At 43.7% G+C, this 16,538-nt stretch overlaps 1 protein-coding gene across 3 annotated transcripts in view; it reads right to left on the bottom strand.

Moving 5' to 3' along the window:
* The window catches only part of MYO3B (myosin IIIB), a 545,106-nt gene that overhangs the window by 157,239 nt on the left and 371,329 nt on the right, over positions 1-16,538 (bottom strand). For all 3 annotated transcript variants that reach the window (XM_058664616.1, XM_058664615.1, XM_058664617.1), the window contains one exon: positions 12,461-12,557. In XM_058664616.1, coding sequence (XP_058520599.1) covers positions 12,461-12,557 — 97 coding nt within the window. The remainder of the gene's footprint in view (positions 1-12,460; positions 12,558-16,538) is intronic.

Genomic DNA, 16,538 nt, shown 5'->3' with positions numbered 1-16,538 from the left:
TGGCTGAAATGCCCAGTCATTATCAGATGACCTGGAATTGAGTATCATCTCTGTTTCCAATTCAGTTTCCTGCTAATGAATGCCCTGTGAGGAGGTAGATGATGGCCCAAGTACTCAGGTTCCTGTCATCCAAATAGGAGACCCCGATGAAATCCTTTGCTCTGGCTTCAATCTGGAATAGTCCTGGGTGTGTGGGCATTTGAGAAATAAACCAGTGCATGAATGATTCTCTCTCTCCCCCCACCCTACCCCCGCCTTTTAAGCACATAAGTAAATCTTTTCACTAAAATGGAGACATTATCTTATATCAGCATCAGGGAACATTGCATTGATATGATAGTGCTATCCACTCTACAGACTTAATCTCTTTTAAGAGTTCCTCAGTCTTCCCCCATGTTGCATCTTGAAGCCCATGGCCATGTTCTGCACAAGACTCTCCATTTGGGGTTGTCTTCTGTTTCCTCGTAGTTATGTTCAGGCTATGCATTTTGGCAGGAACTCCACAGAAGGGATGTTGTCTTCTCAGTGCCCCCATATTAGCAGGCATACACTGCACATGTTGATCCCTTGGTTAAACTGGCTTCCCCCAGGGGTCCTCCTGACCTTTGGCAAGTAAGCAGCTTACAGCGATTGGCCTAGAGACTAAGCAAATAGCTTTCTGCTCCTCAAGTTTTTACCTACTAATTACAGCATCCATTTGTGATTCTTGCCTGAAATTGTTATTTTGGTAGCTGACAAATGGCGATTTTACGTTTCCATCATCCCATCCTACATTTATTATTTCACATTTTGTTATAAGGAGAGCTTACTATATCCCTTCCCTTTTTCCTTTTATCAAAGAGAATTTATTAGTTCTTATTTTATTCAGTGGATTATGTTCCTTTATTGCTATTTAGTTTTATGTCCAAATTGTTCTCAATTTAACACTAGCTTATTTATTCATTTATTTGTTTGTTTTAATTTGGAAGGAAGACAGACAGATCTCTCATCTAATGATTTCCTTTCCAAATACCTGCAATAGCCAAGGTTGGGCCAGGCCAAAACTGAGAGCCAAGAACTACTTGAGCCCTCACCTGTGTCTCAGGGTGTGCAATAGCAGGAGGCTGGAATCAGGGAACAGAGCCAGAACTTGCGTTTAGGCACTACCAACATGGAGAGAGGGCACATGAAGCTGTATTATCACCTACAACAAGTGCCCACCCTAACACTAAGTTTTAAAGGGTTATGAATCACAGACTTCAAAATCAATACTTCAGGGAAAAAAATGTGCATAACACCAAGGATTACATAAAGAAAGGAACACACATCACAGATAACAACAACTCCAGGTTTTACTACTAATTAGGAGTGCTTTTTATGTGTCAGACAGAATGCTATGTACTTTGTATATGTTATTTAACATTCTGCGACTTGGTGAGGCAGAGATTATGCTGTTTGATCTTCCATTTAAAGATGACAAGATTGAGGGCCGGAGAAAATAATTTCATGAAGTTCTTCTCAGAAGTCGCAGATCTCGTGAGCCGCAGGATCCCTGCTCACAACTACCAGGAAGCCCTATTAATAGGTGTGTAAATCCCACAGGAAAGAACAAGGTGTAGAAGCAGACCTGCCCTGTTCCGCGGAGGGAAGCTGCAGCTAGATATTTCTGCCAAAACCTACAGAATCATCTGGACTTACTTCATTTTTACAAATGGGGCATTTGAAAACTCAGTCCATTCAGGGACTTCCCTAACCTGCTTTGTAAAACCACCCAACCTTGCCTGAAATCTAACAAGGAAAGAACAAAAGGCCAAGGTCAGCAGATACAGATCTGGAAAGCAATGGCTTGGTCCCATCACCCAGGAATTCAGTCAGTGCCTGTCTCTGTCTCTCTTAAGATCTACTTCTCTTTCTTATGTGAAAGGCAGAGAGAGAAACAGAGACAAACAGACAAAGACTGATTCTATGCAGTGATTCATGCCCCAAACAGCCACAACAGCCAAGTCTGGACCAGGCTGAAGCCAGAAGTACAGAAATCCATCCTGGTCTCCCACCTGGCTGGCAGGGGCCTGAGCACTTAGGCCATCTTTGGCTATATTTGCAGACACGTTAGCAGGGAGCTAGACAGGAAGCAGAGGAACCAGACTTAAGGTAGCACACTGATATAGTATACAACCAGCAGTTGAATCCACTGCACCAAAATGTTGCCCCCACAGGAATGCATTCTTAACCTTTGGTCAAGAAGAGCCACACTTGGGCCTGGGGAGGGGAAACTGAGGGAAGAGCACAACAGAGTCTTCAAAAACTCACTATCCTGTGACTTAGCTCTCAGGTGAAAATAAGGTTGCAGCTTGCCCCACCCTGAAGGCTGACATTCTAGATTCTTCTTCTGGCAACTATATCCTCCTCTACCTCCATCACTACATTATCATTCTTAACACTAGATTGCAGATTCCATGAAAACAAGTTAAGTGTAGGCGAAAGATGAATGCTTTATGGTATTGATAGTAATTTAAATAACTGCCCTGCCTTAGAGTGAAAAACACCATTGGATCTGAAAATAACACCCTTGCCCTCCCAGGAGGAAAGGACTAAAAATAAAAGATAACAAGGTGCTTCCTGCCAGTGAGTAAATCCAATAACCAAAGAAGATGCCTCCACCTGGCACGGGGTAGTTAACAGTCAGCCTGACTCTTCTCCACCCGGGGCGGCCATGTGGTTCACAGAGGTAACAGCTGCCAAACAGAACCCTTCAGATTAACCCATAGGTGGTGTTGAACCACTTCCCATTAAGATATTTACAAAGCAAACAAAAATGATAGCCCCATTCGGAGTCCTGGGAGCTGGCCAGGAACACTGGCTGTTCTTGTTGACACCAAGAGCCCTCCAGGGAGGGTCTGGGCTGCTCCCGCCAGCATCTCCAAACTGTGTGGATCTTGGGCCATTAGAATCTCAGTATCCAAGACTGGTTATGATCTAATTTCCCAGTCACAGCAGTCATGTCAGTTCTATTCTGCACTCTACTGCTTTGTCTTCCAGGCTGCCACCACTCAGAGGAAAAGAACAAATCCATCCCTCCTCTCCATTTTGGCTATTCACCAAGGGGACAAGTTTGAGAAGTCGGGGCAATGCACATGGAAAGATGATGGCAGCACCACTGTTCAGTGTTTACAATAACACTTGCTCAAGTTTCTTCACTTAAACAGACTGGGACGATGCAAGTGGAAAATATACTGGCATATTTGTGGCCCAGAGGTAGGAACCACCTGCTGCTTAATGCATAAAATACACTTGAAACTAAAACACTATTTTTCCCCTTCTAACTCAGATAAGAAAATGAAATTAAGGTCCAAAGATGGTAGAAATACACAAATTTAACCTTTTATTTTGTAGGATTATAATCTAGGTCTTGCTAAATGTTTGCTAACAAAAATTCAGTTTGACAGATTTTGTTTCTACAGGATTTCCCATTTACCCACAGATTTATTTTACCCATAGATTCTTCCAGCCAGGCTTATCATGAAAAGATATTTTTGGCAGAAACCCATTGTGAGCCTGAAAATAGGAAGTATCTGGATGAAGATAGAAAATAGATAACAGCAATATATTGAATTTCCTACACTCACAAAATGGGTAACATAGCAGGGGGAAGAGAGATAGGACAATGGTCAGGAAATCTACCATATTGTGCCACTGCTTGCATTATCTTTTAGATTCAACCAGAACATTAGATATGTCTGTATTCCCTATGTAAGGAGAAAAAAATTGCAGGAGGAAGATGAGAAAATTTTAAAGATATTAGAAGCATTACACTAAAGAAAACTCTGACATTTTCACGTATAAATTTAAAGAGCAATGTTTTAGATTCTGAGTTTTAGATAACTGACCCCCCAAAAATTAAATGTCACTTTGTAAACGTGCCAATTTTCCAGAAAGAACACAAATCCAACATTGTAGGCCGATGTTGTTAAGCAACAAAAACGTGTTTAGGAATAGGTCACCATAATCGACCAAGTTTGTGTCCATAGGTGATCACAATAAAGGCCTTGGCAGGACGCTGTGGTGCTTACAGCCATCTTTACCAGACACTGGTATTTGTGCCAAATCGTTCATTTTTGTCTGGGGTACTAGGCCCCAAGACATTGCCTTCAAGTGAAGTGTGGCTCTCATGGGAGGGAGCATGAGGAGACCACAGAGCTAAACAAGTCTAACATCATTTCTGTTGAAGTTTAACCACAGAGAGACATTTGTCAATAACTGAGCTTCCTAAAGAAAACATGTAATTAGGCATCTCCCCAAACTTCGGGTTACTGTTTTAGCTAGGAAGGTAGATGATCCATTGTAGAAAAAGTGGCATGGCTATGCTGAAACCCCCTTCACTTACTTAATTAACATTGTTAGGTTTTAGTACACTTAAGTCAAACTTAAGGAAAAATAAAAAGCATTTACCCCTCAAAAAATTGTGTTTTATTTTCTTGAAAAGGAGAGAGAGAGAGAGATCCCCTGATTTACTGGTTAGGTTTTAGTACACTTAAATCAAACTTAAGGAAAGATAAAAAGCATTTACCCCTCAAAAAATTGTGTTTTATTTTCTTGAAAAGGAGAGAGAGAGAGAGATCCCCTGATTCATTGGTTCAGTCCCCAAATGGCTGCAATAGTTGGGGCTGAGCTGGGATAAAGGCCAGGAACTCAGTCCACGTCTCTTATGTGAGTGGCAGGGACCCAAGTCTTTGAGTCATCACTGCTGCCTCCAAAGGAACACACCAGCAGGAAGCTGGGATTCAGAATGGAGTGTGAACTTGAACCCTGGCACTCCTTTCTGGGATGTAGGCATGCAGAGTGATGTCTTAACCACTAAGGCAAACACCTATCCCCAAGGCAGCATTAAACTTCACTTTTGACTCCATAGCCATAAAAACTGAAGGATCACATATTCATTTGTTCACTCTGCAGTTTTTTTCATTTCATTCCTGTAGTGGTCAAAGATTCTGAATTCTGTAATGCAGAAATGAATGACAGCTTTCACCCGGGAGTTTATCATCTTGCATGAGTTATAGTGATGTGGTTTACATATGGCTTGAGTGTCCTCCAGGGATTCATGTGCTGCAATCTAACCACCATTGTGAGGCAGGGAGACGGCAGAAATTCAAGCTGATTGTGGGGCTGAGAGATGGAGGGATTAGGATTAGAAAGGTGGAGCCCCTGGGAGGGGAATCTGGTAGCATTATTAGAAGGATGACAGGTCAGGCAGATACACACATGTGTTCCCTGATCCTAAACACGTGAAACTGCACCACCTTGGGACTCTGTTGGCAGGAGAGGTATCACTACACAAGGGCCACTGACCTTGCACCCCACCTCAAAAACCATAGGCCTTTTCTTTATAAAGAAGTATTTCATTATGGTCATGAAAAATAGACTAAGGCCTATAGCTGTATTAGCTCACATTTTTTATCTACTTATCAACAAAGCAAGGTAATCTTCTAAGTACATTGTGAGGCTTTTAATCCCAATGGCCATACAATAGATGTTATTATTACAAATATACTTTACATGATCTCCGAGCTGGCAGAACATAGACCTGGGTCAGAAGAGAGGTAGTCTGGCTGCAGCGATTGTGGCTAAGTCATTTCTTCCACTTGGATGGTGCCCTCACACACACTGTGGACAGGAATTGAGCTCATAGGCTTGGAGGGCGGGGCACGGATGATGCAGGCCAAAGAGTAGGGACTGTGGAAGGCAGCTTCCCCTCACTTTCAGCACACTGTTCCCAGATACTTCAAGTTTCTAAGAGCTACCAGAAATATACATTGTTACACGAAGTCTATTTTCATATGCTGTGTTGAGAGTACCTACCGATCTATGGGGTTGTCTAGCACAGCACCGCAGACCAATGCCCAGACGAGGGCAGCGGTAAACAAGTTCAGGAAGTGTCTTCCCCTTGGGGCGTGGTTGTGTGTCCTGCCTGTGGGAGTGACCTTTTAGCTGATTGGTCACTTCCCATGTGCGGGGATGACCTTTTAGCTGATTGGTTGCTTCCCGTGGGGTGACCTTTTAGCTGATTGGTGGCTTCCCACGTGCAGGGGTGACCTTTTAGCTGATTGGCTAGGTGTTATATATAAGCAGATTGGGTCCTGGAGAGCAGACAGAGCGCAGACCGAGTGAGAGCGCAGACCGAGTGAGAGCGCAGACCGAGTGAGAGCGCAGACCGAGTGAGAGCGCAGACCGAGTGGAGGGCAGAGTAGAGAAGCAGACAGGGTAGAGGAGCAGACAGAGCAGAGAGAAAGAAGGAGCAGACGGCTTTCCTGTTGGCATGCTGCCTGATGGAATAAAGAGTTTCTACACAGCCGCTCAGCGTTGGGTTTTCTTCCGCGGGTCCGGAGATTCCCCGACAATGCTGGAAACTAATTAATAAAAATTTTAAAGACACACAGTTCTACAGACCATGTTCTTCTCAAAGACTATATGGGCTTACATGTTTTTGCCCTAGGAAAAAAAAAATCTCCCAAAGTATTTCATGCCTAAGGCCTCTCATCTGCCCGACTCAGTGATCATATCTCCCTGCCCAGTGTCCTCCCAGTCCAGCCTCAGTCTTCTCCCCCGGCACATCTCCCACCCGGCCTGGGCCATGGCCTACTCTGCTTCTCTTGCCCGGGATGCTCTCCTCCTGCCCCTGTCTGCTTTGTAGCCCCACAGAAGGTGCCACTTGAATGAAGACCTTGCTAGGCATGGGTAAACTATCAACAGGTAAAGAAAGCTGTTCTGTTCAGAAGGAATAGCACGAGATACAGAAATAGGAAAACAAAAGACACACTGAGAAATCACCAAACCGCTTGGCATATTTTAAAGGGGGCCTCCAGGTCCCTAGAATCTGTTCCTAGCAAGAGATTGCTGACATCCTTGACACACACATTCTTCCGAAAGAGTTCTTTGCATAAGGATCACTGATGGTTTAAAGTTCGTTGAAATAGTTCAGATAAATATTTATGTACACCCATAAGCGTATCCACAAGGAAAAATATAACTCAAAACACATTTTTCCATGAAGCTTCTTTCAGCTGGTGATAACGTTTCTGGCTTCAAAAAGGTTTTGAAAATTAATGTGACCAACTAATATTTTCATAAGACAGAAAGTCTAAGAAGGTTCTAACTGAGCTCTGAAAGTTATCATCCAAGTGTGTGGTAGTGGAATCCTGGCCAGATTGCAGGGGTGAGTCCTAGACCCCAGTTCAACATAATTTGCCTCTGTGTTAAGAGCCAGGAACGCTGGAACTGATGTTATGGCATAGCCTGTTAAGCCACTGCCTGCAATGCCAGCATCCCCTAGGGGAACTGGTTTCTGGCTGCTCCCTGTTTCTGATCCAACTGGCCTTATTCCTTGGGCCCCTGCATTCACAGGGGAGCCCCAGCAGAGGTTCCTGGCACTTGGCTTTGGCCCAACCCTGTCCTGGCCATTGCAGCTAATTGGGCAGTGAACCAGAGGATGGAAAATCTTTCTTTCTGAAACTTTACCTTTCAAATAAATAAAACAAATCTTTAAAAAATAAAAAAGCTAGGAACCCAAGAAAATAAAATTTAGCTCTCAAAACAGAGAGAACTGTTTAAAAAGTTTCTCAAATATTAGAAACCTCAATGTCTATGTTTAGCCTATAATTTAAGCACTAAACCTGAGAGACCTTCATTGGAGTTTAGAATTATAGAAATTTTTTAAATCCTAAATGACTACTATGATTGCTACATCTATTGTTACCCCTTTTAGAGCATTTCTGATGTGTTTAGAACTGTGCTAGTTCCTTTTCCTAAATCTGTCTAATCCTCCCAGTTACTCTAGGGCACTGTTGTTAAGAGAGAGGAAGGAAATTATCCAACAGCATATAACTCACAAGCAGTTGAACTAGGATTCCAATGCAGGTCCATCACTAATGCCTATCCTTTTTCTAACCAAACGAGATGCTGTGTATGAGAACACTTCATACATTAATGGAAAAGTACAATTAAACTTTGTTTTAATATCAGACTTTTTAAAAGCTCAGTTAGTTTCTTCTTACTACTCATTCTCCTGGGTGTTTTGAAGACCTCTCATAGGACATCGATGGCAAATACACACGTCCTACAAGAAGGCTCTTGTCCCTGTTACTCCTGCTGTGCCCTGTGGCCAGTCTCTGTGATTCCACACAACGGAGGTCCCGCTGGCATGTGAGTGCACCAATTTGGCCACAACAGGAGGGAATTGGTTGGGGATTTGCTCTCCTCCATCATCCTTGCACTGCCATGCACTTTTGCAGTGCACTCCCCCATGCCCCTTCTCAGCCCTGCCCCTTGCCAAAGGAGTGTCTGTGTCAAGATACATGGCAAGCTTGTACTTCACAGCCCATGTGAAAATCTGCCCCACAGTTAGCCCAGCCGACTGGGAGACTATTGCTCTGGCTCTACAGTTCTGAGGTCAGCCCAGCTGGCTCAGAGCCCCAAAGCCGCAAGGATGATACACGTGGAAGATATGCATTCAGTTTTCCCTTGTGTGAGTGCTTGGCTCTCCTTGGGGAGGCTCCCATTCCTCCAGGCCTGAATCCTCAGGGAAGGGGCCCATAACCAGCAGTGTCTCTGCGGGTGTGCTAGACGCTGCTGGGTAAGAATCTCTTCCCTCGTGGTCTTCATACCAGGCCTGCTTCCTCTGGCCTCCTTTTTCACACCAACAGGCTAGCTGTGCTGAAGAATGCCACATAAAAGCCTGGCAAGAGCTTTGCCATATGCAGGCCAAATTAAATTATGGCGGTATAATCCTCCCCATTGTACTTCTCAGCAATAAAATAGAGGATTACCATTGTGGGAACAAAGCCCCATGATATGAAAGACCATTCCCAGCCTGTCATTCATTGTATTTGGTCACAGCCTTGCACAGGAAGTGGAGCAGAGATGTCACCCATCCACTGACTACCAGTTTTTACCCAAAGCTTCCTCACACCGGTACAAGTTAGCTCCCCTCACATCATGCCAGGTCTTCCCAGGGCTGCTGCAGGCTTCTCTCAGCAATGGGCATGGGAATTCTCTCTCCCAGTCAGAGGCTGGTGGTTTTAGGTCATCAGGTTTTGCATCTAAGCTGGCTATGATTTTAGCTTTGATTGATGACAGGCATAGAGAAAACAAGAATATTGCCGAGAAATCCCTGGGTGACCATTTGGAGACAGAGGCCTAGAAGACAGTGTTAGAAGCATGGATGCCTGAGTCAGCAGGCCTATGTTCAAATCCTGGTCCTGTCACTTCATTAAGTTGCAATTGCAAGTTACCTATATTTGATGTCAGAAATTATTTTAAAATACCTCTTTCATAGAATGAACAGGATAATGCATACAAAATACACAGTGCCCAGGACATAATAAATACCAAGTGTTAGCTGTTGTTACAGAGGTTGAAGGTAGAAGAGCTGACTCACACTCTGCTCCTATCATATATTCTACATATGATACACTGTGGTCCAGTGGTTTATTGACCAGCTAATGAAGTGGGCAAATACAATGTATCCAACCCAGGCCTGGTCTCTGACCCAGCATTGAGAGCCACTTGTCTTCGTTTGCCTCACATTTGGCCTACACATCTGCAGCATACACTGGGTAATGCCAACCAAAAATGCTGGTGTGAGAATTATGTGAGACAAGGCTTAGGGAAAGGCCTGGCAAAGCAGTAAAGGTTGGGTGAATCTACATGATGACCTCAACACTTTCCTGTAGTTCTGATTTTCAGCAGTATTTTCTGTCACACCTGGGTCTCCATTATGAACTCTTCCCTCTGATTTTACCTTTTCTTCGTCTCTCCCTGGTACCTATCTTTTCCCATCACTTCACCATCAGGATTCTCCTGGCACACACCATTAGTTGCTTTTCCAATCCCTTTCTCCTTAGGCTGCTCTCTCCTTCAGACACTGAAAAAGGACACTCACTCTCCCAACCTACTTTGCAGCTCCCCTGCAGAACCTTCCACTGCTTTTTCTGACCAATGGGATACAAAGGGAGTCTCCTGGGGGAGTTCCAGGAAAGATTTTACTCCTAAGAAAAATAAAATAAAATGGAGAGACTTGAAAAGAAAGCCCACTTCCCATCTACCCCTTCCTTCCTGCTTCAGGAAGGTGAGAAAGTTATGATTAACACTGCTAAGCCACCTTGGGCCATAAGTAAGGGCACTGCGGACATAGCAAGAACAGCCTAACAGATGTAAGGAACCTGGCTCCTTAAGGGGACCCTGAGTGGCTGAATCAGCTGAGAATTTCTGTCTTTGGACCACTTGCCCCGAAGATCCTTAATTAATGGGTTGGAGGTCTGGTACTTGCCACGAGAACATCACTGGTACAACTTAGCTCTCATTCTACCCACTCCTTATCACTCCTTTCCATGCCAAAGATTTTCTGTAAACTGCTGTTTGATCTACAGGACACTGAGTTCACAAACATGGAGGAGAAAATAGAACCTTCAGCTCCCTTGGCAAGGGGACCTTGGCATACAGTCTGACAAATTATTCTGGATCTTTTTCTGTTATAATCATACCAAACAGTTACGCAGGAAAATTTTTCTCGCAACATACCAAGTGCTGGGGCATGCATTTAGCCTAGTGGTTAAGACACCAGTTGAGACATTTTTTTCTCATTCTGGGCAGGATACCTGGGTTTGATATACCTGACTCTTTGTCCTGACTCCAATGTCCTTAAACACAGAATCTGGTAGGCTCAAGTAATTGGGTGCCTACCACCCATGTGAGAGACCTGGATTGAATTTCCTGTCCTTCAGTGGTTGATGGAACCAAAGAATAAAGCACTGCAGATATCATGCAAGAAGCAGTTCAAGAAAAGCAAGGTCCATGGACCTAAATACTCCAGGGACTCTGTAGGAAATGAGGCTATAGTATTTGGGAGCTGAACTTCCCAAGGACCATTTAAGAGACATGTTGAGGGCACAAAGCTGATCTCAGGATTAAGGAGAGAGAAGTCAGCTAGGTGAGGTGGCAAAAATGAATGTCAGTCTGAATAAGTCTGGTGGTAAAATTAAGAAGAATGAGGGGCAGGGCCGAGGGCAACCTTTAGTTAGGATAAGGAGAGATATAGGCAAAAGGGAGAGAGAATAGAAAAGATGGCACAGGATCATGGTTGCTGACAGTTGGGCTTAGAGGCAGGAGTGGATCTGTAGGCAAGAGGATCTGTGGTCTGGGAGATGGACACAAAGAAGAAAGGACAGCTGGCGGTAGCAGGAAATCCTAAGGTGGAGTGAAAGAGCTCAGAAATTTGTCTTGATATTCTTGGTAAAATCAATTATCAGCTGAGCTTGAGAGAAGCCAGACTGAGCTTAAAGTCATTTTTCAAAATGGTTCAACTTCCCAAGGTCAAATGCCTGAAAATGCTGGCACTAAGACGAGAAACCAAACCTGTTGCCTGCCAAACTTGCTGGTTTCTTTCTAAATCAAAATATTATACCTCCTACAGCTTCTTAAAGTGAGCTAGTATGATGACTATTCAAGCAAGTACTCTAAAGCAATATACTTTCAAAGTAATCCCAAGGTACTCTGATTTAACTAAGAATTTTTGAAATTGTAAATCAAGACCTATTTTTCCAGATGAAAAGATACAAAGAACTTTCCAAGGATCTTTGTCTAAATGTAATGAAGTTCCCCACAATCAATCTGGGGGAAAATGAGAAAGGCGAGCTGCTTTGGTTTACTTCATCTTGCCCACTCATTTCTGTAGCTACGTCTCCTCCTGGTCACATATGTGATGGGAACTAAACACACTCTGAGAGAAGGCTTCCTTGAAGAACAGGGCTAGGAGTTCCTTGAGTTTCTAGCATTCCAAGCCTGGCCTGAGCCAACATTTACCCAGGGCCATGGTCTCCGCAGACCTTGGGCAGCTCAAGTGTCTCCTTAAACAATATGTGATGGACTCAAGCAAGCTCTGCTTCACTCCTTCAGAATTATACTTAACTAAAGAGTAAACAGGAAATGATACTCCCTTTATGCTTTAACTTAAATCTCTGGTTTCTCAACTTTGGGGATACTGACATTTGGGGCTGGACAACTCTTTGTTGTGGGAAGACGGTGCTGTGCATTGTAGGATGTTTAGCAACATTGCTAGCCTTTACTCACCAGTAGCATAGCCCTTCCTTTCCCAACCCTCCCGGTTTGACAACCACAAATGTTCCCAGACATTGCCAAATGTCCACCATAGTGGGAAAGGAGACAAAACTGTCCCCAGCTGAGAACCACCGCTTCAACCTAATAAGGCGATGTCTAGGTTTAATCATGAAGAGAACCCAAAAGGCAGATTCAGGTTGACTTGTAAAATGAAGACTTTTGCCCACAGGGTAATAACATCTGATGGGAAATACTTTAGGGCTCCACCCTCTCCAATTCACCAAAATAACACATTGGGAAAAGCACTTCTGTTTAATCATCATGGGAACAGAGAACCTGGCTTTACAATAGGATACAAATGGGTAAGACTCACCGTATTTTCTCAGTAATAGCGTTGCTTGTTGTCTCTGTTTGACCACTGTTGCATTCCACTTCTAGGTAACTTTCAGGATCTACACTGCCCTGCAGAACTGAGAAAACATACAAGTGCTTAGAGGGTCAAGGATGAGTGCCACGACAGGCAGGATTAGGTGTCAGCAGCAATGTATATCCCCATCCCTTGCTCCTGCCTGCTTGCTGCTCCCTCATGTTCTGCAGACTTTTTCTAAGGTTTGTCATTAAAACTGACTTGTTCTGGTCTTGCTGGGTGCTATATCCCAGCCAACCAACTAGAAAAATAGGAAAACAAGTATCTATTCTCTAGCAATGGATATAAATGTTTGGCAGAGATGAGAAGCCCCCATGACAGGTAGGACCCAATAAAAATCACACACAATGGTTAGGATAGCCCTGGCCTACACAGTTAGCATGCCAGAATGCAGTCCGAGGTGACACTGATGGGAGGTCAAGGAACAAATCATCACACATGGATAGGAGTACATGTAAATAGGGAATCACCCTTAAGTAGCCCAAGAGGACAGTTTACTGCCAAGTTTCTCAAAAGCAGGGGCAACAAACATTCATCTCTCTTGTGACCACAGCAGCTGTGACTAAACAGGGATCCCCACCCCCACAAACCCACCCCATCTCCTTTTCATCCAACCTTATTCAGCTTCGAGTTCCTTAACATAGCACTGAACTCAGTGGTTCTCCACATGGGATCCCTGATGAAGCAGCATCAACATCACCTGTAAACACCCAGTCCCATCCCACAACCAATGAATCAAAACCCTAGGAGTGAGGCCTGGCAATCCAAGGGCCTAACAAGCTCCCCAGGTGACCCTGGTCCTGCTTCCAGATCCATAACACTGAATCCTAGCCATGGAGATGTAAATATGCCTGAGTGCCTATAAACTTCTGACTCAATCTGGGGGGCCTGCGGCCATGACTAAAGCTCCCCAGGTGATTTTAATGACTGAGGCTGAGACACAGTAGGGAGTAGTCACTACTGATCAGCTGTCGTGGCAAACAGACTGCATACTTACCTTCTACCTGTGTTTAAAATACATTGGATTACCCAAACCAGAACATAATCAACAAAGGTACTCTGCAAAGCTGGTCACTGTGATTTATTATGCAAGACTCATAAAATGTAAAAGATTGATGATGTAATCATAGAACGTAAGACAGAGATGAAGTATAAGAAGAAAATGTTGAAAACGACTACTTTTGCGATGATCTGGGAAAAGCACACTTTGCTGTTGCCAGCTTGGCTCCTTACACATTAACAGATCTTGTCCTTAAGAAATGTAGTTCCTTGAGCAATTAGTGGTGACTAAAACAATCTTTTGTTATTATTGCTATAAACACCAGAGAAATTTAAATCGAACATTACATTTTTTATTATTACATACACATACACACACATCTGCCCAATATGACCAAACTGTGAAACAACATTCAAAGAGGAAAAAATGTCCGTCAGAATTTCAATTGTTCATTTCTTCCCTTCCTGCCTTACTCTGACGAATGAACTCAAACATTTGGAGCACCAGGTTTGTTTTTTCCTTGTTGGTAATTCTAAAACAGTTTGGCCCACACTCCCTTGTAATACTGTGATAAGCAGCATTGAAGCAAGATGTGACACAAAAGAACCCGCTGCTGGGTCACAGATTTCCTTCCATTTCCTTTTTAAGATAGAAAATCATAATTTTTTTAAAAAGTGTCATTCATTTTCATTTACTTGAAAGACAGTGAGAGAATCTTCTATCCATTGGTGCATTCCCCCAAAATTCATCTTGTAAAAGCAGAACTGGGTCAGGCCAGAACCAGGAGCCCAAACACTCCAGGAGCCCTGCCATCCCATGAGGGTGGCAGGAGCTCAGGCACTTGAACCATTACTTGCTGCCTCCCAAGATGCCTTAGAATGAAACTAGATTGGAATCAGAGTAGCCAGGACTTAAACCAGGATGTGGGAGTCTTAAATGACAGTTTAACTCACTGTGCCACAGTGCCCACCCACAAATAATTTTTAATTTTATTCTCTGCCCAATTCAGCAATACCAAGAGCTACCACTGATCAAGGCCAAATGGTATTGCCCATGTGGAAAGCTAAGAATGGAAACTTTGGCTTTATGACAATTTTGAGATCCTTATTTTAAGAGAGTAATAATGACAGTCTTAACAGCAACCTAAAGAAGTAACAAATACAGGAAGGGCAGAAAACGGAACAGAAGCGCCTTTTAGACTGTGACTCACCTTAGAAAGGTGCCACATCCAGGACCAGAAAAAAAGGGAACAATTATTACCCTTACTTGGAGCTTTGCAATTGCCCCCAGTTACTTTGCCTGGCTTTCCAAAACCCATAGAATTTCTGTTCATGTAATTGAAGGGGAAACGTATTCCATGTTTTTATTCATTTACACTTCAGTCATCAAAATATTGATTTCTAGAAGTTATTTGAAGTATAAAAACCAAACAGAAACTTACAGAATATTCTTAATAAAGCTTAGTTGAAATCGGCCTCAGTATGTCCCAGCTTTGCCCCAAGAGCAGGAAGAAGGATTTGGGTCAGATGATGGAAATCAACTTAAATAAGTTAAGATGATCAAGTCTATGAGTTCAAAGCAGGAGCCCAAGTTGTCAAAGACTTTTAAGTATATCTTCGTGACAGCTCCAATCACCTGGCTCCTCTTTGGCCAATGAGTCACCAAACAAGGAGATTGGAAAGAGATGAAGAGAGAGAAGAAAAAAAAAAAGAGAGAGCAAGAGAGAGGCGGGGGTTGGCTCCTTTTTAGGGAATGAGTCAGGTGAAAGGAATTAGACCAGCGACAGGGCTGGACAAGCAAATGATGTGCCTGCATCTTGTAAATGCCCATATAGTTCCATGCTGTGGGAGTGGACAGGTGTGGCGAGAAGGGGTTTTTCTGGAGCCAGGTCAGCTTTCCTCAGGGAAGGTTCCTGTGTGCTTCTAGCTTGTGACCCAAAGCAACACTGGGAGTGGAATTCCCTGGGAAATCCAACCTTTCTAAGATTTGAAGTGAGCTCCATGATCCATGTCTGTATGGAAATAAAATGGAAAAGCATTTGAGTTTCAGGAGGAAAGAAAATGAAAACACAGTAGCAGGTGTTGCAAACTCAGTCACCCTTGGGGCCATGTGGCAAATACAAATATGCAAAGTACCAGACAGAGGGGATGATGGGAGAACTGCAGTGTCACAGAGAAGGGTACAACCTCCTAAAAACTAGTCTACATGTTGTCTTAATACCACCTATCAGGCCCAGAGGAACACAGCTGTCGCAACTATGGAGATCCTTCTATGAATGACTGCTAAAGAAAAAGGCAGTCTAGACTCCAGGTCACCAACCACTGACACCCCCTTCTTGGGAAACTAAGAATTCTGTCTCCATCCCAGGCTCTTTAGGTTCCAGACACACAACTGCCCTCTATGACTTCCTATCCCTTTTACTCTTTCTCCTTGACTTTCTCACCCCAGAGTAAAGTTCCCATTCTATGCAAATTTCTTTGAATCACCAGCTGGGCAACAAGTTCCCAAGGAGCCTCCCGACCTTGTGTGCAGGACCATGGGACTGGGCCTGGGAGGTAAACTGAAACCCTAGCAATTCATCCTCACTTCTCAGCAAATGCCAGTGTGAAAAGATAGAGGTGAAAAATCATAACTACAGGTCCAGGGTGATAGCCTAGTGGTGAAATCCTTGCCTTGTGTGTGCTGGCATTCCATGTGGGTACCGGTTTGTATCCTGGCTGCTCCACTTCCCATCCAGCTCCCTGCTTGTAGCCTGGGAAAGTAGTAGAAGATGGCCCAAAGCCTTGGGATCCGGCACACACATGGGAGATCTGGAAGAAGTTCTTGGCTCCTGGCTCCTGGCTCCTGGCTTCAGGTTGGATCAGCTCTAGTCATTACGTCTACTTGGGGAGTGAACCAGCAGACAAAAAACATTTTTGTCTCTCTTTCTCTCTGGAAATCTACCTTTCCAATAAAAATAAAATTTAAAAAAATCATAACTACTTCTCCAAGTGAAAGCTCAAAAAAAAATGAGGCTCCCCTTCT

This window comes from Ochotona princeps, chromosome 5 (assembly GCF_030435755.1).
Source record: "Ochotona princeps isolate mOchPri1 chromosome 5, mOchPri1.hap1, whole genome shotgun sequence".
In the NCBI taxonomy this organism is placed as follows: Eukaryota; Metazoa; Chordata; class Mammalia; order Lagomorpha; family Ochotonidae; genus Ochotona; species Ochotona princeps.
This window is presented reverse-complemented; position numbering and strand designations above follow the sequence as displayed.